The 27,174-nt window shown below is 38.5% G+C and overlaps 1 protein-coding gene across 2 annotated transcripts in view; it reads right to left on the bottom strand.

Moving 5' to 3' along the window:
• The window catches only part of nphp4 (nephronophthisis 4), a 208,992-nt gene that overhangs the window by 176,246 nt on the left and 5,572 nt on the right, over window positions 1-27,174 (bottom strand). For both annotated transcript variants that reach the window (XM_053625420.1, XM_053625421.1), the window contains exons 3-4: window positions 2,559-2,713; window positions 2,000-2,064 (exon numbers count right to left, since the gene is read on the bottom strand). In XM_053625420.1, the coding sequence (XP_053481395.1) occupies window positions 2,000-2,064; window positions 2,559-2,713 (220 nt within the window). The remainder of the gene's footprint in view (window positions 1-1,999; window positions 2,065-2,558; window positions 2,714-27,174) is intronic.

Raw genomic sequence — 27,174 nt, 5'->3', positions numbered from 1 at the left:
TTGGTGCTCTTTCACTGTTTATACAAACCAATATACTATACTACCTCTACTATGTATCTTGCAAGATGTGGGCTGCATAAAAATATGCATGAGTTACATTACCTGTGCAATAGAGACTGATTAAAAGAAAAAACAACAACAACAACAACAACAACATACAGCTTGTTAAAAAAGGAAGTTGCGCAAAAATTTCCAAAGTAGCAAGATGTTTTCCCACTTGAGGCAGTTTAGCATTCCACAGATGGTCTCAGATCTCTGTTTCAGCTATTTTTGTCACATGAAAACACAAAAATTAAATCAGACCTATCAAAAACTGCCCACAAACTGTATGGTTTGATTTGCAGTCCGCACTATTGGTCCTTGTGAAAACAAAGTGGTCCAAGTCAGATTAATGATTAAATAACTTGAGACTTGCTGTCCTTAATATTGTAGATAAGAACCAAAACATACATTGGGAGAGATTGATGTTTGCCCGTGGGGTCATGTGGTTCACCAACAAAGTAAGCAGTGTTGGTGACTTATAGAGGTATTGTTTCACTAGCAATTATGCTACTGTGCTTACATTGTTACACACTAAGAAGAAGAAGAAGGCAGAGGAAAAGGAGGAGGAGGAGAAGAAGAAGAAGAAGAGGAAGAAGGAGGAGAAGAAGAAGAAGGAGGAGGAGGAGAAGAAGAAGGAGGAGAAGAAGAAGAACGAGGAGGCGAAGAAGAAGGGGGAGGAGGAGAAGAAAAAGAATGAGGAGAAGAAGAAGAAGGAGGAGAAGAACGAGGAGAAGGAGGAGAAGAAGAATGAGGAGAAGGAGAAGAAGGAAGAGAAGAAGAAGGAGGAGGACGAGGAGGAGGAGAAGAAGAAGAAGGAGGAGGAGGAGGAGAAGAAGAAGAAGAAGGAGGAGGAGAAGTAGGAGGAGGAGAAGGCAAAGAAGGAGGAGGAGGAGAAGACAAAGAATGAGGAGAAGAAGAAGAAGAAGGAGAAGAAGAAGGAGGAGAAGAAGAAGAAGGAGGAGGAGGAGAAGAAGAAGAAGGAGGAGGAGAAGAAGAAGAAGGAGGAGGAGGAGAAGTAGGAGGAGGAGGAGAAAGAGGAGAAGGAGGAGAAGAAGTAGCAGAAGAAAGAGGAGGAAGATGAGGAGGAGAAGGAGGAGAAGAAGAAGGAGGGGGAGAAGAAGAAGAAGACGAAGAAGAAGAATTCTGGATTCTGAGATGCTTTTCTGCTCCATGAGTTTGTAAAGAGTAGTTATTTGAGTTAGCGTAGCCTTCCTGTCACTTCCAACCATTCTGGCTATTCTCCTCTGACCTCTCACATCAACAAGCCGTTTTGTTTGTCGCATCATTCTGTGTAAACTCTAGAAACGGTTGTGCGTGAAAATCCCAGGAGATCAGCAGTTTCTGAAACACACGACCCCATCTTGCACCAACTACCATGCCATGGCCAAAGTCACTGAGATGTTTTTTTTTCCCTCATTCTGAAGTTTGATTCTGATGAACTGAAGCTCTCGAGCTGTATCGGCATAATTTTATGCACTGAGCTGCTGCCAAATGATTGGCTGGCTGGATAATTTCATGAAAGACCTGGTGTTCTGATGTTCCTGTTCAAGTGGGTGGTGATTGGATGTAGAGTAATGCATGTATTTTGTCTTTGCCAGCTACTTACATGAGAGTCACAAGTACATCCCTTTGCTTTTATATTTAAAAAGAACTATGCATATATGCAAGCACCCACAGCGCCAAAGGGCCAGGGTCTTACTAATGGTATACTTGAGCTGCCATAAAACATGATTTATAATGCATGAAGAAGTGAACTAAAACACTTTATAAAAATCATTCTTTATTGATTACCCACCCACCAGGAGCTGGAACACACACTCAGTGTAAATATATAGCCAATATAATACAATGTACTGCTGAATGGGAAACCTTTTTTTTTGCCTGAGGAGCAGCCAGTGTGTGTTTGTATATGTGTGTGTGTGTGTGTGTGTGTGTGTGTGTGTGTGTGTATACTCACTCTGCAGTGGGTCCCTCAGTGTTGGATGTAGCAGAGCTCGAGGAGTACCATGGAACAGACTCAACCTTCAAATGAAGAGACAGAAATACACACACACACACACACACACACACACACACACACACACACACACAAACACACACTGTAAGCATAATAAAACTAAGCAATTAAAACATGACCGTATATATTCCATATATAAATGTGGAGTAATCCATGAAAATTATATTATTTAAAGTCAATCAAGTCAAGGTTTACATTAATTATTCTTCTTAATGCGTAAATTTACTCACACAGCAGGATACGAACATTTTTCCGAACTTACAGGATTTTCATCAATACCAAATTTCTTGTGTAAATGCTCATATGAATGATTTACGCATAAATCCATTCATATCCAGCTTGATAAAAGAGGCCCATTATCGGTCAGACAAAGGTGTGAAGTTGCCATACACACACACACACACACACACACACACACACACACACGAACACACACACACACACGAACACACAGACACAACCACACATTGCTGCTCTGAAGGACAGCACTGTCCATTACCTGCCCTCTCCCTGCGCTTGTCCAGAGAAGAGATGCAGGATGCCAAAGCCCTGCCCCACTGCATTCTGGGAAGTGTCTGCCCCAGGAGAGAGAGAGGCCAGCTCCACAACAGCCACCACTGAGGCCAAACACAGAGACGTGTGGAAGTATACAACCTACAGAGAACAAGAGAGAAAGAGATTTCTGTTGTTGCTCGTGTCATTATTATACTATAGTTACGTTCAAAAGCTTCTGTGGTGTAACATAATCCATCAATCCTTCTATTTACTGTACCGCTTATCCGATACAAGGTTGCAGGAATCCTGGAGCCTATCCCAGGAGACTCGGGGCACACGTTCACACACCCATACACACTACAGACAATTTAGAAATGCCAATCAACCTACAACACATATCTTTGGACTGGAGGGAGGAAACCCAAGTACCAGGAGGAAACCCCTGAAGCACTGGGAGAACACACAGAATTCGATATGAACCCCCAACCCTGGATTTAAACTGTATTACTTATATGTTTTCTTTCAATGAGAATTCATTTTCATCTTTTGCCATCTTCTAAAGCCACCATTTGAATTGGACTATTTTTATATGAAGAGCTGTGGAAATGTAATTACTATTACTTAATGCAATTCCAAAAAAAAAAAAAATTACATTATATCCATTGGGACAAAAAAGTAGTATTACACTTACACTTATAAGTATAAAGACAGGAGGTACTCACTCTTGTACATCATCTTTCACTAAAAACAAAACAAAACTAAGTATTGATCAGTTTTAATGGCACTTGGAAGCTGAAAAAAGTATTTCAAGAGGAATTTTGTATAAATTTGAATTATATGCGTCTAAAAGTGACAAGGTTTAGGTAAGCTCTTAGCACATGTACAGCCTACAGGTCATGTGACCTACTAATAATCAAGCATGGCCACAAGCCCTACAACAAACGCTTATAATAAAGGTCAAAACAATCAATCAGTTTGTATTGAAATGAGGTGTACAGTGCTGTGAAAAACTATTCAGTTTCCTCTGTTCTTGTGTATATCTCACGCTAAACTGTTTCAGAAATGAAAAACAAAATCTTAGATAAAACAAAGGCAACCTGAGTAAGCACAAAATACAGTTTTTAAGTGATAATGTTATTTATTGAAGCAAAAAAAGTTATCCAATACCAACTGGGCCTGTGTGAAAATGTATTTGCCCCCTGTAGTTACTAATTCCAAAAATCTATGAAACTGCATTCATAATGGGGTTCATCTGGACTAGACACAACCAGGCCTGATTACTGCAAACCCTGTTCAAACAAATCAACACTTAAATACAACTTTTTCTACAGCATGAAGTTGGTTAAAAGGTCTTACCCAGTAACACACTATGTCAAAGTTGAAATAAATTCCAGAAATTATGAGGAAGAAGGTGATTGAAATGCATCAGTCTGGGAAGGGTTACAAAGCTATTTCAAAGGCTCCGAGAGTCCAAAAGACCCCAGTGAGAGCCATTATCTCAAAATGATCTCCAATATTTTAAGGGGGCAAAAAGTTTTTTACATGGGCGATAGGTGTTGGACAACTTTTTTTTTTTTTTTGCTTCAATTAAAAAATAAATACATAAATAAAAACGATATTGTGTGTTTACTCAGGTTGCCTTTGTTTTATGTTGTATTTCGTTTGAAGCTTACCTTTGGTAACATTACTTAACAGATATATTGCATGTCTGGAAATCTTACCCAGACCAAACTGTACTGAATAAATATAACAAAGTAACTTGGAGTGTTTTTTTTTTTTTTTTTTTTTTGGATCATGTGCTCATTCTTAGTGACCTTAGACAGATTTCCTGCTCAGTCACCTGATCTCTGGGCAATTTGTTACATTTCTATACTCTCATCATGCAATAACAGATTGACCTCAGGTTACCTTCATGAGCCAGGACCTTCAACAGAAACAACTGTCTATAGGTAACAACTGATAAATATTCAGTCCTGTCTCATGTGTAGTGATGCGCTCCCATCATATGTTGCTGATATAAATTGCATATAAAGGGCTGACATTTGTATCTGATCTGAGATCAAGTCAATTAGAAATGAGATAATGAGAATAGCAAAGCCTGAGAGGGAGATGAAAAGAAGAAACTAGTGACTTTTAAGAGAGCAGTTGTGAAATGAGGGGGAAACAACATGAAATAGCACGTCTATAAAAGTAGACGGAAACGTGAAAAAAAAAAGGGAGAAGACACCTCTAATTAACAAGCTTATCTAAAATCAGCAGTGAGTTCACAGAGGTAAACAGCGTGTCCTCAAATTCTGCGGCGGTGCAGCTGCGCCACAGAGATGAGAGCAGATTTCGGAGCTAATTATTCAGTCCTGAAGGAAAGAGGTAAAGCGCGTCTCATTCCCCATATCTGCAAGGCGGGTGTCTCCTTGGGCATGTCGAATGAAGCACAGGTCCTATCTTCACAATGATTGAACAGAAAGCCAAAAATCTCTACACGGAACAGCACAGATGTTCAAGCCGCATACAAGCCGTGAAATATTTCTTCTTTCCTGATGAAAATTGGAAGTCGTTTTGAATGCTTCAGATCCAAATGAGCGAGGCGACGACAACACGCACCACAACAAACCATTAGATCCAACTAAGAATGGCAAAGTTAAGTAACACTTTAGTTTTAACATATACAGAAGAAAATAATCAACGATGGGGTGGTGTGATGTTGCTCCGTGAGAAACGGAGTGAACTATTACCACAGCAAAGCTGATTATTTTATATTTACATTTATGGCATTTGGCAGATGCCCTTATCCAGAGCAACTTACATTTATCTCATTCATACAACTGAGCAATTCAGGGTTAAGGGTCTTGTTCAAGGGCCCACCAGCGGTAGCTTGGTAGTGCTGGGGCTTGAACTCCGGACCTTCTGATCAGTAACCCAGAGCTTTTAACCACTGAGCCACCACTTTTCCAACAACAGCAAGTCCCGCAGTATTCCTCTTACACACAGCAATTTGCAGATGCAAATTTTCATTTTAGTAATAAAAAGGTCATATTTTTATCCATTTATCGTGAAGTTTAATGTCTTGGAACATTTATGAAACAAGTTTCTGTTCCCACTTACCTTATAGCAGCTATAAACATTCATTTCCCAAAAAGCCTACAGTTTTCTCTCACTGGAAGTGAATAAGACAAAATTACTCAGCTTGTCATATTATAGACAAGACTCTCCCATACCTGGCAACCTAAATTTACAGCTTTACTTCGGAAATTTGCAAAGCACCGTCATTTGAGGCTCCTTCAATAAATACTGAACAAACATCCCCTCACAGAAAATGTTACCATATCAACAATTACACACTTTTCTGTTTCAGTGTACGCGGAGCGTCAATTGTACAAGTCCATGTGTAAGTTGGCGAGCGCGTTAATATAAACCTGGGATTTGTCTTTCAGCCAGAACTACTGTAGTGTCAAAACAAGAAAATGAATCAGCCAATCAGATTCAAGAATTCAAGAGCCCGGTCGTATAATGCTAACTAAACCAATTCCAATTATTTCCCCAAATAACAACTAAGGATTCCATTGGGATGCACTTCTGAGCACTATTATAGCACACCTTACTGCACATAACGCATAACGCACAACACACACACACACACACACACACACACACACACACACACACACACACCCTGCAATGACTTCCACTAGTTTTTGAATTGCATTGGTTTCATGGCCCGTATATATTGTCTATGGTGGACAGCATGACAGCAGTGTCTTGACTCTGTTTCAGTGACTGATTTTCCATTCCCCCCCCGCCTAATTTGGTCATAGCCAATTCCCACCCACAGCCAGCTCTCCTCTATCAAGCAACAGCTACCAACCTGAGAGAGGGAAGGCAAGCATCTATATCTTCAGAGATGCATAGAGCCAGCCAACTGCAGCTTTTCAAACTCACAGGGCAGCATAACACACTCAGAGGAAAGCCCTCTTCCACATACATGAGCTCACAGATGACCTCGATTGGTCGATGTTGCTGTGATTGACAGGGAATAAAGATCAACACCATCCTTCCCACACACAAAGAAAGCACAGTCAATTTTGCTCTCTTGGAGCCCTGGCCATTTATGGATGTGGCATATCCAGGAGTCAAACTCACCGTGTCTAGACTGGATGACAGGACAAATGCTTTTCTGCTGTGCCACTCAGAAGTCTGATTTGCCATTTCACTCTTTCTTAGCGACTAAAATTCACACCAAGGACAATCATTTTAAAAAAATAAATAAATAAATTAGATTACAACAATAAAATTGCATTCAAAGATATTCAGAGCACTTGAGATCATATGCATCTTCGTATATCTACTTTATCATTCTAGTTTTAAAACAAACATGCGAAACACATTGAGCTGTACCTCTGTGGATTAAATAAAGCAATTTTTACAGAATACGCCCACATCCACCCTGAGCTAACTCCTGACTGCAGATAACATTTTACATTGCATGGCTGATATATCGACGCTGTCTCTTTCGGAGTGCCTCCCTGTTCCTCTCTCACCAAGTCTCTGCCTTGAGGTCAATCGTCTACAAACACATTTCCTATTCAGATGCTGCCTCTGCTCTCCTCCGTTCTGACACTTTCCATTTCAGCTGGACGGACCCAGATAAACGCAGTGCTCTCAGATTGAGCATCTTTTCCATCTGATTCTCGTTTCACAAACATCACTTGGGTAAAGGCCTTGTTGAAAGACCTTGCAATATTCCACAGAGGATATGTGTATAGTCTCAGCTGCGGACTCGGTGATTCAGGGATTATATGTTATATATTTTCACTGGGAAAGTAAAGTGGCATGAACCTGAATGATGCCTTTCACTAAAGAAGCCTGACAGGTAGAAAATATCCCCTTCATCCTGCTCCGAGGGTCATTTCATTCGCTAGTCTTTGATTACCAGCATGTTGCGTTCTTGTTTACTTCTCTTTCGTTTCACCAGTCTACACAAAAGTTACAAAAATGAGAGCTATTCTGGAAATATGAACTATAAAAGAATGTTTTGAGGACATCTATTTTTGTTACTCGATCTCTAAATACCCTTTCTGCACACAACTTTGATCTAGACGCTATAGAGTCAGCCCGTTCTGAAATTAGCACAGAGTACTTTGTTTCAGGTTTTTTTTTTTTTTTTTTACCCAGCATACACGTAAACAAGACGCATCAATCAAACCTAGACCTTGGCTGAACCAGTCAGATTTCAACAGCCTCTAACTCTCTTTCCAATTTCATACAATTTGAGCTGAGAAGTCATCAAACTGAGCTGGACTCTGGCCCTCTGAGAGTACAAGTTAGGCACCTCTACCCATTGTTGGAAATTTTTACACATAATAATTTTTATACATCATAATTTTTGTGAATTTTACTTTACCTGAGCAAACCTGAAAATAGATATTGCACCCAATTACATTTCCATGAAAAAAAATAAATAAAAGTTGGATGTTTTCATATAGACCTTAAATAAATAAATAAATCTCAAAGATCATGATTACACTTAATCCAATGTCAAGTGGGTCAGACCAAAAAATTGGTTAATTATTATTATTAGCCAGTGTGGTCCACAGTGAGCAATGCAAAACTGAACCACTTGGTAGCGCTCACTGTAATAGGCTAGTTTAAACAATAACACAACACCCAATACAATATTTCTGGGAAATTTCTCTTTGAAAGTTTATTTCATTGTTTTCCAATCGTGAGGATCATACACATTTAGCTAGCTAACACAAAAGCCAACTATTCCCTGGCACCACTAACCACAATGAACAATAACACTGGATTAAAAAAATAAATAAAAAGTTCCTTATTAGCTAATTTCACCAATAATCAATAACATTAATACCACCTGCCCAATATTGTGCAGGTTCCCCTTGTGCCACTAAAACAGATCTGACTCATTGAGGTGTGGACTCCACAAGACCTCTGAAGGTGTGCTGTGGTATCTGGCATCAAGATGTTAGCAGCAGATCCTTAGATCAGACTTGTTTGTCCAGTGTCCAGCACATCAAACTAATGCTCGATTGGATTGAGATCTGAGGAATTTGGAGGCCAAGTCACCACCTGGAACATTTGACTTGTTCCTCAAACCATTCCTGAGCAATGTTTCCAGTGTGGCAGATAAGAAATGCTCTGACCCAGTCGTCTAGCCATCACAACTTGGCCCTTGTCAAAGTCGCTCAGATCTTTACGCCTGCCCATGTTTCCTGCTTCCCACACATCAACTTCAAGAACTGACTGTTCACTTACTGCCTAAAATATCCTACCCCTTGATAGATGCCATTGTAATGAAATAATCAAATGTTATTCATTTCTACACGGCAAATAAATGCCAAAGAGTTAATAAATGTTGCGTACGTGTGTGTTTTATGTCCAATGGGGAACCTCCTCAGGCCACAGATAGGGGGCAGCACATTTAAATTTGGTGACCAGGATTAGAACCGTTTATCGGGTCAAGCCCAGCCATGGGTCGTATGATTTACACCCCTGTATACTTGAACCAATCATCTTCATACATGAAAGGTACTGTAAAATTTGTAAGAATTCAAACGATTGATGTGTGTGATGTGGTTGTTTTCGTTCGATTTCTTAAGAAAACGATACCATTAGAAAAGTTATAAATGACAGCCCCACTCCTTAACCGAACCACAGCCGTTATAAAGGTCCATACCATTTAACACTTGTAACCTAATGAGTTTGCAAGTCTGAGACTATGTTGGAAAATTTTTTACTTTTACTCTTAGCTAAAACTACTAATGGTAATGATTCATTCAAACTGTTTAAGCAAAATGAATCACTTACTCTGAACTGACTCAAGGACTTGAAATCTCAACACGATGGAGAGTTACACTCTCTTCAACATACTGCATAAAAATATGCTAAGCTCCTTGTATTCACTTCATTTCCTATTCGGAATAATGAGCTATTGTGGAGCCCCAAACGTCCACCACAGGGATCTGCTCAAGATTTTCACATTTCAAAGACTCTCTCCGCATTTGCATCATGTTTTGTTATACGCTGTAATAAGTCTGTAAGTAAGCTGCAATGTTTTATCCTCAAAGCAAAGAATTACCCCATAGACTCCTTCAGGTCTATTTAGTTTGAAGCAAAAAAGTGAATCGATACACTTTTCTCCTGCATATACCTAACATACAAACGAAAGCTTCAAACTTCAGATCCAGTGCCTGAGCCTCCTATTGGGAATGGCTTCAAATGAAATGGCCCACAGCTTACAGATGTACTGGCATGGATGCACAAGTGGAACAGCTGCTCTGACACTGACCTGACTGTACATAAAGTACTCTTGGACATGGCTGATGTTTTCTGCTTATTAATAATTGATTAATAAGCTTTGCAGGTTTGTAATTACGCAACCTGTGCTGAGATTTCATCCTTAAAAAATGAAGCATCATTAGGCTTGATGTGAAGATTATGGGCTAGAGTGTTCACTGGGGAAGTTTTTAACCAAAAGCAGATCAGTAAAGGAGGGGGAAAAAAAAGAAAAGAAAAAAAAAAGTTTAATCATCCCCAATGGAAAATGTTTGGCAGCGTAAAAGCTCATAGCACAGAAATGCTGTCTCTCCTGCACGCTCATCCATCACCTAATAATATTCCTAATCATTGAAACGTATAAATGTTTCCCGGTGATGCAGAACAAGATTATTGTACAAACGATGTACGAATCCTCAAACGTCGTATCACTGGTGTCGTGTTATTCATCTTAAAGTGACTGAATAATGCTGCCAAACAACTAAACTACTATGCCAGCAGTTTAATTATCTGTAAGGTGTTCCTCGTACAGCCAGAAATCAATACACAAATCTTGGTTCTTAGACCAAAACAATAAAAGGCTCGCTCACAGGTGTACTTTCCCACACCGTAATGTGCTGGAAATAAACCACTAACCGGTACGTTTCCATTAGGTCACCTTGTATTTTCACATTATTATCTAATTGACATTACTTAAATAGATAGAGATGTTATTGAGTTAAGCCCAAAACGGCACATGCTAGCATGTTAACACTTTGCTATATGTTATGTGTACAGTACATATATCATGAGACTACATGCTGTTTTTGAAAGTGTTTTTCAAAATTACACACGAGTTACTGCACTCTCTAATCACAGCATTCAATATAATCTGATTTCAATACAGTGTTTTAAGGATTATTAAATAGAATAGAAACGCTCATTTGTACCATTTACAACCATCATCAGTAGAAGCAACAGAAAAACCAATGAATGAATGATTCCCCCCCCAGAACTTTTTACTTTTAAATACTTCAGTACATTTACATATGGACATTTCATGGACACAACCTTCACTTATGTACATCCACTTTTTATTTTTATTTTGGCACAATAGTTTCACTATAGCTTTTTTTCTAAATCCTTCACATTTAAGAACTCGCATGTAGCTACACACACACACACACACACACACCATGTTGCATTTGTAAAGAGCTATTCTGCAAAAGATAAATAAATAAGTAAATAGAGAAAGAAATTCATTATAAATATGCATTTTAAACATGATTTTTGCATCCATCAAATTGTAAAAAAAAAAAACAAAACTAAGTGACTCGTCTGCGCCATATGAAAAAAATAAAATTATTATAAAAAAATGGACCAATCAGAAATCCTAGGATGGTCTGCACTTATATAGTGCTTTTTAACCTTAGCAGTTCTACAAAACACTTTACACTGTTTCTCATTCATCCATTCACACACGCACACATACACACACACACACCCATGCAAGGTGCTAGCCTGCTATCAGGAGCAACTTGGGGTTCAGTGCCTTGCCCAAGGTCACTTTGGCATGTGGAGTCATGTAGGCCGGGAATCGAACCCTATGATTAGTGGACAACCCGCTCTACCACCTGAACCAGAGCCGCCCCAGTGATGTTATCAACACCGAATTTCCATAGGTTCTCAAATGTAAAAAAAAATGGTCAAAGGTTTGATATAGTGAGTTTGTTTTTAGTTTTCTTGTTTTTATTTTTATTTTTAAACGTGTGCTCATTCTTTTTAGTTTCTTATTAATTATATATTGCCTGTTTATAGGCTGTAGCTCAATAGCCACAAGAGTGCAATAAAGTTACGGATTCTTGCTAGCCATCAAGACTTTGCAATTTGATCTCCAATTTAAGAAGGAAATACTTAACCCTCCCACCTTCCTCTCAAAACATCAGTGCTTTGCTCAGCACTTTCTAATCCTGTGTGTCTGTCTGTCTGTGTGTGTGTGTGTGTGTGTGTGTGTGTGTAAGCTCCTTTGAAGATTTTGCTAGACAGTGTAAACAAGCAGTGCTGAAAAAAGCTCTCTCAAGACTAGGGTTTATTGCGCAGGAGAAAACTCAAACACTATTCTAATACAGATACGATATGTAAGGAATAAAATACAACGGGGCATGATGTTATAGGAAAATAATCAACGATGCAGCCCGATATGGAGTAAGCATTTCCTGAAGTGAGCAATGTATCCAGCTGACACTGTAGACTCCTTCCATGAATGTTGCTATAGTAATGATAACACATTAGAACAAGCACAATGACACAAGCAGATCCATTTGTGAAAGCTGCGCTGTTACCGAAAATGAATCACCTTCTGACCAATCAGATTCAGAATTCAACATCACGGTGGTATAAATAGAATTTTCCCACAAATGACTACATACAGCGATATCTATTATTCACCTCTTTACAGCTTTCTCAAGTCAGAGTCACGGTCACTACAGCAGCGGTTATAATTAGCTGCCATGTTGAAGTGTTAGCAAATAATAACTGCAGTGATTATTCTGTAATTAAGATTACAGTTTTTTTTTTTGTTTGTTTGTTTGGTTTTTTTTAAATGGCACTCACTTTTAATAATGTTCATAAAGAGTCTACAAGATAAGTGTGTAAGTATTGTATTCTATTATTTCAAATTAGTAACAATTACAACAACCTGTTGAGTTTATTAAGTATGAGACAGCGGGAGTTTTGAGGGCTAGTTAGTGTTAGCTTATGATGATTAGCTGCTAGTATAGTTTTCTCATGGATTGTTGAGTAGCAGAAGAAGAGAAGTCTTTAAAACAGGCAAATGTACAGTTATGAATAAAACAGACCAAAGAAATATATTTAATACACTCTCATAAAACATTTTTGTGTTTGTTTGTTTTTAGGTCTAAGGTTTTCTAGTTGAAAGACGATGTTGTACTTTAACTTTAAAACTTATTTTAAGGTTTGTATTGCATGAGTATTTTCTGAAACAAGCTTCATTTCTTTCACCATTTGACTTCTTTATCTGGAGCTGAATTTCCTTCTTATCCATCTCTCTACTTTCTAGAGTTGAGAAATTAGGTGGTGCGTGTGTGTCACTGCCAAACTTTGAATTAGGTGATTGGACTTGTCAAATGTAACCATTCAGAATGAATGAATAAATACATAAATGAATGAATGAATGTCAAACAGGCTGAAGAATAACAGCACTACTGAAGCAAGAGCGGGAGTACATCGCTTTTCTTTCTAGTAAATTGAATCGCCTTTTAACGAAATTAAAACTGATTTTAACTCAACATGACATGGAATTAGACTCAGCAATTGAGCTATTGTGGAACTCCAAATGTCGACCGCAGGGATCCGCGATCTGCTTTAGATTTGCTCATTTAAAAAAAAAAAACAAATTTAACCTCTCTCGGCTTTTGCATCATGTTTTGCTATATGCTGTAACAAGCCTGTGTGTGTGTGTTAACATAATATTAATACCAACTAGCTGCTATGTTTTATCCTCAAAGCAGGCTCCTTCAAGCTGATCTAGCTTGGGGTAGATATCCAACACACAAACTAAAGCTTCAAACTTCAGTCCCAGCATCTGTGCCACCTACGGCTTCAAATGAAAGTGCCTATGGCATACAGATGCACTGACACAGATGCACAATTGGAACAGCTGCTACGATACTACACTGGGTCAAATACTGTATACAAATCAGGTGTGCCCCTGATATCGATCTGCTAGGTTACACTGGCTGCCGGGATTTTCACCCATTTGATTGGTGAAATTGGACAAAATTGGAGACTCTGTAGACTGCAGTCTTCATTTATAAGCACTTTACATGCAGGTTACATGTAATCTGATCCAACAAGATGTGCATATGCAGAGTGAAGTGTCTACGATAATAAGTTTATGACAAGTGTTTATGATAATTGTCTACCCTAATAAGGAGCTTGCGAGACCAGTCCCTCTGCTTTTTAATCATGCTTCATGTGGTTTAAACAAGTTTTAAATTATTTCCGTCCAGGCAAATTGTCCTTCAAGTGTGATTACAGAGTGGACAGCGAGAAAAGGAGCTTGTGACAGCAATAAGGTTGCTCAGAGTTTCATCTGCTCGATATTGTGGACCTGTTTGGACTCTGTTTGTTGAAAATTACATCAAATGCACATATTATCCATTGGTAAAATGCCTTTACTTATACTCATCTTTTTTTTTTACCAAAATCTTCTGCATCTTCGCTAAAGGTCGGGCCAATATTAAACACTGAAATTTACTTAGACCAGTTCCTGCCCTGCATCAGCTTCCAAAGGTTAGTTTGATGTCCATCCTACCATCCAGCCAACCTCACAATTATCCACAAACAGTAAATGAAATCTGTAACATGAACTGTTTTCTTACAGGTGCTATCAGTCAGATTATTAATGGATTATTAGGCTGCATGATAAACATAGCTACTGAGTCGGAAAGGCGTATCTTTCCTTTCTTTTGGGTTCCAGTGTAATGATGCTTTCCAAAAAAAAAAAATGCAACACCCTTTATTCCAATCCTAAATCATGCTTGTATCATCATTATAAATCTAAGTGTGACTTTTTAATGCCACTAACTCATCCATCACAGGTAGAGATCAACCGATAATCAATTTTACCGATATTTTTCCTGATATTTAAGCATTTTCACATAATCGGATATCGGTTTTGTAATAACGGATCTACCGATAATTGAGAATTGTGCGCACGACCACCATTGCAGCACTGCATTTTTTTTTTAAAGATTTGTTATCTCATCGAAGCTTTTTAAAAAAAACAAAAGAAGCCACTTCAGTAACAGTACACTTATTTGATTTCTTTTTTGCACTTTTCAGACCCCTCTATTTATTGATGCATAAATAAGAGTTGTTTTGAATGCAAGGACGATGTGAAATTGACAAAAGTTTAATAAATAAAACGGTTTGTTTAGTTCAGTGCTGTTTTTATCATTGTGTCAAAAACAGAAGTAAAACAATGAATAAATATCGGTTCTGCAAATCGGTTATCGGGGACATAAACGTGCAAATAATCGGTATCTGTTATAAAAAATATAATATAATATCGGTTGATCTCTAATCAAAGGTAAACAAGTGGCTTAGAAACCTACTGCCAATGACAGCATATGCTTTGTCTTAAATGAAAAGACTTCTCATAACAATGCCATAACAAATCATTCAATGGGAGAAAGCATTAAAAAGGTTGCAGCACAGCATACTAATGGGGACACATTAAAATGTCATCTAGTGCAGCAGAGGCAGTTTTGCCATCATGGAGAGAGAAAGAGAGAGAGGGGGATTATTGGAAAGCTGTAATGTTGGTGACAGGGTAATTAAAGCAAAAAAGGGCATGTTGGACTACAGTGTGTCTGAGCTGAGCTGTAGTAACAGTGCGTTCATGTTGTGTAAAGGGGAGACAACACTACATGGCAGTTCATCCACCTGTACATGTGTGTGTTTTGATGATGGAAGTAGAGAACACCGTTTAACACTTTGGTCCAAGCTCTCATACAGTTGATTGGATTGAAATTGGGTTGAAATCTGGTGACTGTGTGGGTCATGGCATATGATTACATCATTTCCATCCTCAGCAAACCATTCAGTGAGCCATCGAGCCGTATGGATAGGGGCTGGGTCACCCTGGATGAGACCACTCCCATCAGGATAGAAATGTTTCAAATTTCTATCTAGACTAATTCTTTTCTTAATGATTTATTTATTTACCTTTTGCAGAAATGTAACATTTGGTAAATGTTTCAAACGTTCACAAGAAAGTCTTCAGGGCAGAGGGTTTTCCCGCTTCTCTGTTACATGACGAGCTGCTATAACAAACGTTAGAATAAGAATGAACTTGTTTCACAAGATTAGACGTAACTATAAAATGGATATAAAGTACAAATTGTTGTTCATGAATTAAGAAAATAAATTGAATTGCTGACAAACTGCTGTCGAATAAGGGGAATAAAACACACTATAGAAAAAGAATCAACTTCAGGGTAGAAAAGGCTGCATCCCACCACTGGGTCATTGATTATTTTCTTGTAACAGCATGTCCCATCACATTTTATTCCTTACCTGATGAATACATAACGATTATGGTTATTGTTATACTTGTAAATCATTTTGGTCTCATTAATTGTATTCAATGCACCAATTCACCATGTTTAAATTCTAGAACCAAACCAGGAACTAAAAGCAGTCATTATGCTGCAATGGTTAATACAGAACTGAACACAGACACATATTACATTATCAAACACACAGACGCACACAGCAAACTGCATAAATTCCACGTTTTGGGTGTTCGTGTGTGTGTTTGCGAGCAGCTTGGCTCGGATTTGCTTTGTGAGGAACTCTGTTGACTGCTGCGGGCTCGTATTTACCCTGCCTTTGGTATTTCTGTTCGTGTGCCCGAGGCCTTGAAATCTTAGAACTAGGTTTTGTTTATTTTAGCAGGAATTGAAGAGGTTTGCGCTCCATGGTGTTCAAATCAAAAACGTGGCCTTGTCCTGTACATCAGACAATAACATACGCGCTTCGGGTCAATTCAGTTGTGCAAACAAACACACAGCACTTCCTGTCGATGCTACGGCATTCCAAACGCTAAAGAATTTTAGATATGATAAATCAACAACCTGGCGTGCTACATGAAGCGCATTACATCCGCAACAGCTCTATTCAGAAGACAGCAGGGTTTCATAAGAAAATAAATAAATAAATAAATAAAAACACATCTGAAATAACAGTGGGTTTTTATAGATTACGATTAAGCCATGCTCATGAAAAAAAATGCTCATTGCAGACTTCCAAGAGAAAAACAATGCACAAAACCAGTCCAATTTTGAACTGATTAGTTAAAGACTAGCTAAATTTCCAAAAATAGCTTTAAACTTTTATAACATGAGCCCTCACTAACCTCTTTCAGGTCAAATACGTACTACAGCTAATATGGCACGTACATGAATGCTGAGAAACTGCATCCGATTCTCTTTTGAGGGCGTTCCAGATGTAATCCAGACGTAGCCTAAGTAGTCTAAATGGCGTTTTAATGTATGTGAGTGTTAGGACTTTTGAAAATGAGTCACTACCTCTTAAACAATAATATGTGATGCAGTTTTGGTCCACTGATAGCCTGAGAGTGAATGCTGGAGGCGGTAAAGTCAGATGAAGCCCCAGGTTAATGATACAGAAAAACTGCTGACTGCCTGTGCACATGGCACGAACTCAGGCCATTACTAAGCGTCAGCACTCTCGCACACATTCAAACACACACACACACACACCTGGTGCCTCATCTACATTGACAGGAGGTAACTGTTTCATTAAGCTTACTAGATGGGAAAATTGTAAACATGCCAATCTTCCCAAGCTACAGGTCTGTTTTGTTAAGAAATGAAAGATATAGTACTATTAGAGGAACAAAACACTGTCACGTGTTTCACTTTCACCGATAACAGACATCCTGGATGTGTGTGTATGTGTGTGCAGTACTGAAAGGCATTCTGAGATTTATATACTCGGGTACATATGTCATATGTTGTGAATGGAGCCAGCAAATTTACCCCTGTGGAACTTCTGTCCAATATCTAATATTACCTACTTGTTTTAGATAACATTAGCCCAGATAGTTCATTAAAACTCTTCTTTGCTGGTTAGCAAACCTAGCAAGCTACTGGCCCATATAGCTAACATTAGGTAACTAAACAAGGTTTAAAAATTGTTTTTCATTACTGCTAGCATCACCATAAATAGTGTTATAATTTATAACCCACATCTGTATTAAAGTTTAACATTATTATTATTATGGGTTTGTATCAACTGCCTACAGTTACAGGACCTAATGTCACATTCAATTAAAGCACATGACTCATGATTTCTGACCTCTGGCTACACTGAGAAAAGGGAATATGTGGTCGATCTGCTGTTCTCTTTGTGTTCATGTAGATTTCCACCAGGATTTCCAGTTTCCTCCCATCTCTGGAAAATATGCCAGTAAATGGATCAGCTACTCTAATATTACGATGCCATGTGTGGTTCGACATGAATTGCAAATTGACCAAAACACTCCTCCATGTTTGTCGCTATTCCCACCGCCAAGTAAGCTGTGACATACTTAAACACTAGAGATGCACTGATGTAGGCAATTTTTCACGCTATCAGCCATAGGCCGATAATTTAGAAATCCGATGATCAGGGCCGATTATATCCTGTCAATCAAAAGAGGGCGGGAAAACACATAGAATTCGTGCTGTATGTAAAGAAGATGTCTCTTGTGTGGAATGACGGCAAAACTGAGGTTTGTAATCTCTGTAAGCTCTGAACTGATAAAATTTTACAGAGGACACGAGCAGCAGTGAAGCGGGAGTTTCAGCGTCGGGTCCATTTTTTCCCCCTGCACTGCTCAAGCTGAATTAAAGGGCCAGTACACCGTTGAATGATTTAAATGAAAGGGGAGTTTACAAAAAAGTAGTGTATATATATATATATATATATATATATATATATATATATATATATATATATATATATATATATATATATATATATAGCACAGAAAAATACATTTGTAGAGTAGTGCATTTCATATCCAGTTAATGTTAATATATAAAAAAGTTTATATTATATATTACCAGTTTGATGTTCAGTGATGAATTAGAAATGCTTTTGTTTGTGGTGAGTGAATGTGAGACTAACAGGAGTTTTTTTTTGTTTTTTGTTTTTTTAGAATTCAGTCAATGTTAATATGAATTAATAACATTCAATAAGTTAATAATCTTACTTTAATCTTCAGAATTTAGTTCATGTGTTAATGTTAATGTGAGTGATGTGTTTTCTGTTTATGAGACCAGTTACTGTGAAACAACTTGTTGAAATGGAGAGAATAAAGTTTTTATTTATATGTCTTTCAGAATTGTGGAATTAATTATTATTAATTTAAAAGAAGCCATAAAAGGCAGAACTATCGGTATTGGCTGATATCACTCTAAATAATCGATTATCATTATCAGCTGAGACATTTAGTACCGGTTCATCTCTATTAAACACCCTTGTTGAATTTGGTTGCACTTCTTGCCCATGATACAACATGAACCACATGGAGTTAAAAATAGTGCACTGACTGGTCAAACACAGCCATCACAGAAACATCTTGATTTACGTCTTTCGTGGGAATTGCTTCTCTGTCAAAGTGTCTCAGTCTTCCCAAAAGTCCTTTTAAACTAGCCAGCTATTTAAATAATTGAAGCTGTGTTAAACAGTGATTTAATGGCTCAGATTCATCTTTATCTATTTACCAAGAGTAATGTTTTCTTATCACTATTTAGCGTAGATCGTACATTTCTCCTGCATGATCCAATTAAAGTGCTCCATCTTCTAGTTCTTCTAGGCAACTCCCAAATGGCTTCCTATTCACTTCCTATTGCACTCTAAATAGGCTTTAACATAATGGAACCAAACACCCTAGCTACAGTGGCAAGAAAAAGTATGTGAACCTTTTGGAATTTCATGGTTTTCTGCATAAATTTGTCATAAAATGTGATCTGATCTTCATCTAAGTCAAGGGTATTGACAAATATAATGTGTCTAAAATAAGAACACAAAAAAAATTCTGATCTTTCATGTCTTTATTGAGAACAACCAAAAAAACCTCATAGTGCTTGTGGAAAAGGTATGTGAACCCTTGAGTTAATGACCTCAAAAAAGCTCATTGGAGTCAGGTTTTAGCATACCTGGAATCTCATTAAGAAAATGAGTTTGGAGGTGTGGACAGCTACTTTGACTGATAAAAACCCCTCAAACATTTTGAGTTTGCTCTGCACAAGAAATACACGCTTATGTGAGCCATGCCTCGCCAAAAAGAGCTTTCAGAGGATCTACGATCAAGAATTGTTTATTTACATAAAGCTGGCAAGGGTTACAAAGTGATCTCAAAGACTTTCACTAGTCTACAGTTAGGCAAACATTCTACAAATGGAGACACTTTGGGACTGTTGCTACTCTACCAAGAATTGGGCGCCCAGTCAAAATGATACCAAGAGCACAACGAAGTTCATCAATGAGGTAAAGAAACAACCCGAATGACAGCCAAAGATTTGAAGGCATCATTGGAACTGGCTAACATCTCTGTTCATGAGTCTACAATACGTAAAACATTGAACAAGCAGGGTATCTACGGCAGGTCACCATGAAGGAAGCCACTGCTTACTAAAAAGAACACTGCTGCACGCCTGAAGTTTGCAAAAGAGCACACTGACACTCCACAGTGGTATCGGCAAAATGTTTTGTGGACTGATGAATCTAAGATTGAACTATTTGGAAAAACCACACAGCACTACATCTGGCGTAGAAAGGGTACAGCATATCATCATGAAAACATCATCCCAACCGTAAAGTATGGTGGAGGAAACATCATGATTTGGGCCTGCTTTGCTGCATCAGGGCCTGGCCAGCTTGCAATCATTGAGGGGAAGATGAATTCCCAAGTATATCAGACAATTCTTCAGGATAACGTGAGAATGTCTGTATGTCAGTTGAAACTGTGTAGAAGTTGGGTGATGCAACAGGACAACGACCCAAAACACCGGAGCAAGTCCACAACAGAATGGCTTCAGAAAAACAAAATCCGCCTTTTGGAGTGGCCAAGTCAGAGCCCAGACCTCAACCCAATAGAGATGCTATGGAAGGACTTGAAGAGAGCCATACACATGAGACGTCCAAAAAATACGACAGAGCTAAAGCAGTTCTGCCAGGAAGAATGGGCTAAAATTCCTCCTGAATGATGTGCAGGTCTGATCCACAGCTACAGGAAGCGCCTGGTTGAGGTTATTGCTGCCAAGGGGGGGGTCAACCAGTTATTAAGTCTAAGGGTTCACTTACTTTTTCCACTGCCATTTTGAATGTTGAATGAGTGTGTTCAATAAAGACATGAGGGATCAGAATTTTTTTTTGTGTTCTTATTTTAGACACATTATATTTGTCAATACCCTTGACTTAGATGAAGATCAGATTACATTTTATGACAAATTTATGCAGAAAACCATGAAATTCCAAAAGGTTCACATACTTTTTCTTGCCACTGTATATAAAAATGCCTTTTTAACGCCATCTGGTAAGGTTTGCACTCAAACGCTTCTGTATTTTCAATCAAGAATAAAGTATTGGCACCTTCGACTGTGTGGGAAGCCATTAAGTGAAAACGTGCTCCTCCTTATTTTCCCTAAACATTACAATATGGAATGGAGGAAGCAAATACAGAGAGTCATAAACTCTCTCGATCCCATAATCCTTAGATGGGGCCACCTGATGGCTGAGGAAGGAAAGTGGAGTGCAACGTGCGCTCTCCGGCCAATGCACGTTATCCTCTATTCTTCCCAGTTTCAGCAGGAGTGCAATTACATTTATATTCAGATAAGGACTAACACACCCATACAAAAGTCAAACGATGCACGGGTGAGACAAACAAGAAGGAGACAGACACGCATGAGGACAGAAAAAAGGTGAATGTCAACCAGAGATGAAGCAGTACTTGAGATGCAGATTCCACCTTCTTAATCCTTCCTTCTCTTTCCGGATTCTCTTTCCTCCAACGTTGAACTCGAAATCCTGTGGAGATTTCTGCAGCTTGATTCCGTGGTGTCTGTCCAAGAGAAAAACTTTATGGAGCAGCTGCTCTCAGGGATGTTTACTCTCCTGGGAGCTGAATTATTGATCGTGTCAGAAGTGTGCCGGTCCAGCACATATATAATTGAAGTTAGTCTTCCAGCTTGCATGGAGGAAGACGGGGATTTACTGTAGTCACAAAGTGCTCAACAGCACACGAGAGACATGTATGGATTATGTCATGTGGGTTAAGCTCCGCTGTCCAAGTGTGTATTGACAGAAGGAAAGGGGAAGAACATGAAAGGATCAGCGTCAGACAAACATGCGGGGCTCCGCACAACATAATGGCAATTTGTGTTTAAAGCGATACTCCAGTGTTTTTCAGCCCAGACTATATGTACCAGAAATGTAGAATTTGTGTGTGAACATGAATTTCCACATTCCTGTGCTGAAAAAATGATCAAATAACTCAAAACTTCTTTATAATGGAAGTCAAAATGTCTGATTTTGTCAGTCAAAGGTATACAATTTACCACATAGTATGCATTTGTCCACAGTTAGGGTCCACAATTAGATTCTGAGCTCAGGTTACTGCTTGTGTGGAGTTTTGCATTTCCACATGGGGTTCCCCAGTTTCCTTATATTCCTTCCCCAGTGTGAATGAATGTGTGAAGTATTCCCTGGCTTAGCATGATGGAGAACGTTCCCTGCGTAACTAGGGCTTAGTATATCGTAGGGGTAAAACACAATGCCACAATGTCTTTTAAAGGTCAACCGATAGTGGATTATACCGGTACCAATAACCGATTAATCAACTGTTAGTTTTTAAAATAAATACTGAATGAAAACATGACATTGAAACCAAAATACTGCTGAACTTTTTTACAAAAATAAACAGTACCATGAAAATGTACTGTAATTTATTTAATTAAATAAATATATAAATATGAATATATTAACGTAAATAAAAAGATATACATCCAAACTGAACCAAAAAGTAACAATCCAAATAACAAATAAAAATAGAGACATCCAAAATGAATGAAAAAAAATATAAAAAAAAAACACTTCAAATAACACAGCAAAATTTGTCAGCGATAGTTTTTATTTCGCCACTAGAGGTCACTCTCATACTGTATAATAATGACAGCAGACCCTTCTCAGCCACTCCCGCAACAGACGCAGCTGGGAAAAACGATCAGTGTAGATTTTTGCAGATAACTGATAGTTCCAGCACCTGGTTGTCGGTTCCAATTAATCTGCAAAACTGATAAATTGGTCAGTCTCTAATATCTGTATCTGCTTAGTGCTCCGAATATCTGTATTTCTTTCATTCACTCATTCTATTTTATTAAATATGAACCTTACAACTATCCCCCTACAAACACTGGAAAACACACAATGCCAGCACTGTCAGCATGATCCATGAATTCTGGCTCTGACTGTAAGTGCATTGGACTTTGTACAATCCTGCTCATGCTGTTATTCTTTTCCGGCTGTGATATTTTCTAGCAAATTTACTTGGTTACAGTCCTCAAAATATATACAAAACTAATAATTTAATCTAATTTAATCCACCAAGAACTTGACCAGGTAGTTACTGATGATGAATGAATGTACGCTGGACTTGGTTTGTCCTGTGTGCTCCATATGTGAGCACTCATTTGTCACTGTATGAAAGTAAAAACCTCCACTCACGTGTCTCACACACGTCTCTAGTCTCAACTAGACTCTCAACGAGTGTGCCTCCTCTTTGTATCTGTTCAGGATGCATTATACATTCATTCTGAATAATGTATTCGTATTTGGTTACATCCCCAGTACATAGTATTTAGCACTGTCATTTGAAGTGCAGGAAGTCTCGCTCATCCAGAAATCTTTACTGTTAGAATGTTAAGTTTGTAAAGTCGGATTTGCATGATATAGTTGCACATTTTAAACTTTTCTTGACACAATTCAACATTAAGACTGCCCTTAAGATTCCATTAAAAGTAAGTTTCAAGTCAGTGGGTTTCCCTTCAATTCAATTTACTTAAAGCAAATGCGTGCCTCAGTTCCATGCGATTGAATCTGTTTTTGTACATCAAATATAAATCCTGCACAAAGCCCAAATTCACACTCTCATCCGAACTGAAGACCGAACCCTGCAGCACTGACATTACCCCTGCACTATTTTACAGCACATTTTAATCATGGTAATTTAATACAATAGTTGTAGTTTACATCAGTGCCAACATCCTCATAAGATTTCCTAATGTAATTGGTTTACATTAATGCTATATGAATTGATCATGCTCACGCTACATAATTAATTCTAGTAATCTAGAAACTTCTTTAAATTAAGTTTAGTATAAGCAATGAAATCACATTTTGATGAGAAACTTAATTTTTTTGTGTGCAAAAACCACACAAGCGGTGGCTTGGTGGTTAAGGCTCTGGGTTACTGATCGGAAGGTCAGGGGTTCAAGCCCCAGCACTGCCAGGCTGCCACTGTTGGGCCCCTAAGCAAGTCCTTTAACCCTCTCTGCTCCAGGGGCGCTGTATCATGGCTGACCCCAAGTTCCTGACATGATGGGTTAGGCGAAGAAAAGAATTTCACTGTGCTGTAATGTAACTGTGACCAATAAAGACTCATTATCACTATGTTATCTGACTTGACATTTTCATTGTAGACAGAGACGTGTGGACATTTCCTGATTGTGGTAATCAGTGGTAAACGCTTGATAGAGATCAGGCTGGAAAAGACGTGACTGAAAACTGAGAAACACTTCGGTGAGTGCACATACTTTATCAGGTGATATGAATCAACCCTGTGTGAGAAGCCTAAGGAGGACAAACGCATGTGGAAAACATCGACCACTTGCAGCTCTCCACCGGAAGTTACAACCTTTTTTTTTTTTTTTTTTTTTTTTTAAAACAGCAGGCTTCTAGGAATGGTCTGCTTTCTATTGAAGCGGCCATTATGCAGTTTGCCTAAAGGCGGCTGAGCTGAATTACTGTGCTTATTTTCACACATAAAGGAGCAAAGGGAAGGAGTTCAGCCCCTCTGTAATCCACAGCAATGTGAAATACAAACACATAACAAGCTGTGCTGTGATACCACAGTGCCCTCTGTTGGTCAGGAAGGAATGAAGAACGAGCGCAAAATGAAGCACCTTTTCCAAGAGCTTGTTAGGAAAACCAGTGATTCATGAGGGTCTAAAAGGTGGAATCAATACACATGCAGCCAGTGTGTCACATTCTGGAAACATGAGTGGTCTCTGCAAACCGCCAGCTTCTCCTTAGACAGGGCTTTAGACGTTAAATCATCAGGAGCATAGATGGATTGGACCTCACAGAGACAGCTCAGGCCGAAGCGGCAAACTCGCAGCAAATGTATTACATTACGGATGAATTGGAATTTAGCAATGTGGGGGAAACCTGCAAACCAGCATTGCTTAGCATGCTCATGAGCACTTTGAACAGGGAATTAAATTAGCACATGCAAATCCTGTGCAAGGTGTGTGAATTGAATATGTTCAATCCACACTTAGTTCTCCGAAACCTCCGTTGTGGCAAAACAAGCTTGTATCACAGTGAGGTTTGGTAATTAACTTTCATCCACCAACTCTAATGTGTCTCGCAAACATTTGTTTTGTCATAGTCTTCCTTGCTTAGAGGCAGGCCAGAGGGAAAGCACTGCTTTAATACTATCTCTTTTTCTTGCCTAATCACTCTTTCTGTTGGGAGTCTTTCTGCGAGGCGTATATTAAAACACATCCATCATGGCTGACAGCTCTTCTGCAATCTCACGCAGTCGTCCCCCCGCTGCCTCGGTTACTCGTAGCAGAACCGCTGCTGCGTTCTGATTTCAGCTCGGAGTCTACAAGCACAGAGATGAAGATATGCAGCAAATGGATGGGCGCATGTAGTTCTGATTAGACATGATTTCACCCTCGGACCATGATTTGGTTAAACCTCACACGAATTCTCGGGTTTTGCGCCTAATATCAGGATTGAAAAATCTTCAAACTTAAATGGGAGACTTTTATTTATTACACTCTTTCTGAGGCGCTTAACTGAGACTATTTAACACATTAACATGAACAAACCATGAACTACCGCATTAATAAACCATAAATAGCATTAACAAAGTAGCTGACATGATTTATATATACACAGGCGTCTCCGAACATATTGGAATGGCAAAGTCAATTCTTTTTTTTTTTTTGGCTATACACTTTGCTAAGAAATTTGGGTTTGAGATCAAAAGATGAATATAAGATGATAGATCAGAATTTCAGCTTTCATCTCCTGATATTTACCTCTAGATGTGTTAAACAACTTAGAGCACGGCACCTTTTGTTTGAGCCCACCCCTTTTTTAATTGATCAAAAATATTGGAAAATATGACTGATAGGTGTTTCTTATCGCCCAGGTGTAGACGGATTGTTTAAACAATGAATAACTCTGAATATCTACTCTTGGTTTAAGCCCTGGGTTTCACCTGTGAAGTCAGCATTTGTTGTTAAAAAGGATAAACCAACATGAATACCAGAGAGTTATCTATGGGAGAAAAGCAAAACATTTTGAAGCTGAGAAAAGAGGGAAAATGTATCAGAGCAATTGCAAAGACATTGGGCAGTACAACCATTTGAAATGTCCTGAAAAAGAAAAGAAAAAAAAACAAAACACTGGTGTACTAACAACCAAACACTGAACAAGTTGGCCAAGGAAAACAACAGCAGTTGCTGACAAACATTATGAGAGCTGTGAAGATAAACCCCAAAACAACAGTCAATGACATCATTAACAACCCCCACAGGGCAGGGGTGAGGGTAGCACAAAACACTGTTCAATGAAGACTTTGAGTGCAGAAACATAGAGGTCAGAATACAAGATGCAAACCACTCATCAGCAGTAAGAACTGGAAAGCCAGATTGGAATTTGCAAAGAAATACAGAATTGAGCCACAAAAAGTTCTGGAATTGAGAATAATTCATTTTTAGTCATGGATTGAATAGTCAATGGGATTGTTTAGGATTTTTAATTTCTCCTAAAGTTAACCAGACAAAAAAAATGCATCTCGTCATGTTACCGAAAAACCACCAAGCCCTCCTCCAAGTCAGAAAGTTACAGCTGTACCTCTCTTACAAAGCACTGACAGTGGAGACTCCTTCCAAAAACGTTCAATAAACTTCATCACGTCAATAATTATACTTATTTAAATCCATTTATCAACTATTATACTTATTTAAAACCATTTAAATTCCGCGGCCACCATGCAAGTCCCCGGGAAAGCTGTTACTATAGAAACGATCATGTATTAGAATAAGGACATTCATATAAACCTGTGATTTGCCTTGCAGGCAGAACTACGTTCAGAAAGGCTGGTATAGAAAATGAATGAACACCTTTTGACCAATCAGTTTTGAGAATTCAACAGTGTTGTGGCATAAATTTATTTATTAAAGTTGCAGCACAAAAAAACAACCAAGCATCGTCACTGTTCCATGAAATTATCTCAGACTTAATACAAATAACAGCTTTTTACATTCCGTTATAAACGATCAAGTAATTTTTTATCGTATGCTAAAATAAAATGGAAAATGTAACTTTATCTTTAATAAACAGGCCTTACTACTTTGCTGTGCATTAGTTAATGATCCATACATCATCTGTTAGACTTTAAAAATGATGGCATGGCCAGAATTGGCTCCATCTTTAGTTTGGATATGTGTTATTGT

Source organism: Ictalurus furcatus, chromosome 5 (assembly GCF_023375685.1).
Source record: "Ictalurus furcatus strain D&B chromosome 5, Billie_1.0, whole genome shotgun sequence".
NCBI classification, from domain to species: domain Eukaryota; kingdom Metazoa; phylum Chordata; class Actinopteri; order Siluriformes; family Ictaluridae; genus Ictalurus; species Ictalurus furcatus.
This window is presented reverse-complemented; position numbering and strand designations above follow the sequence as displayed.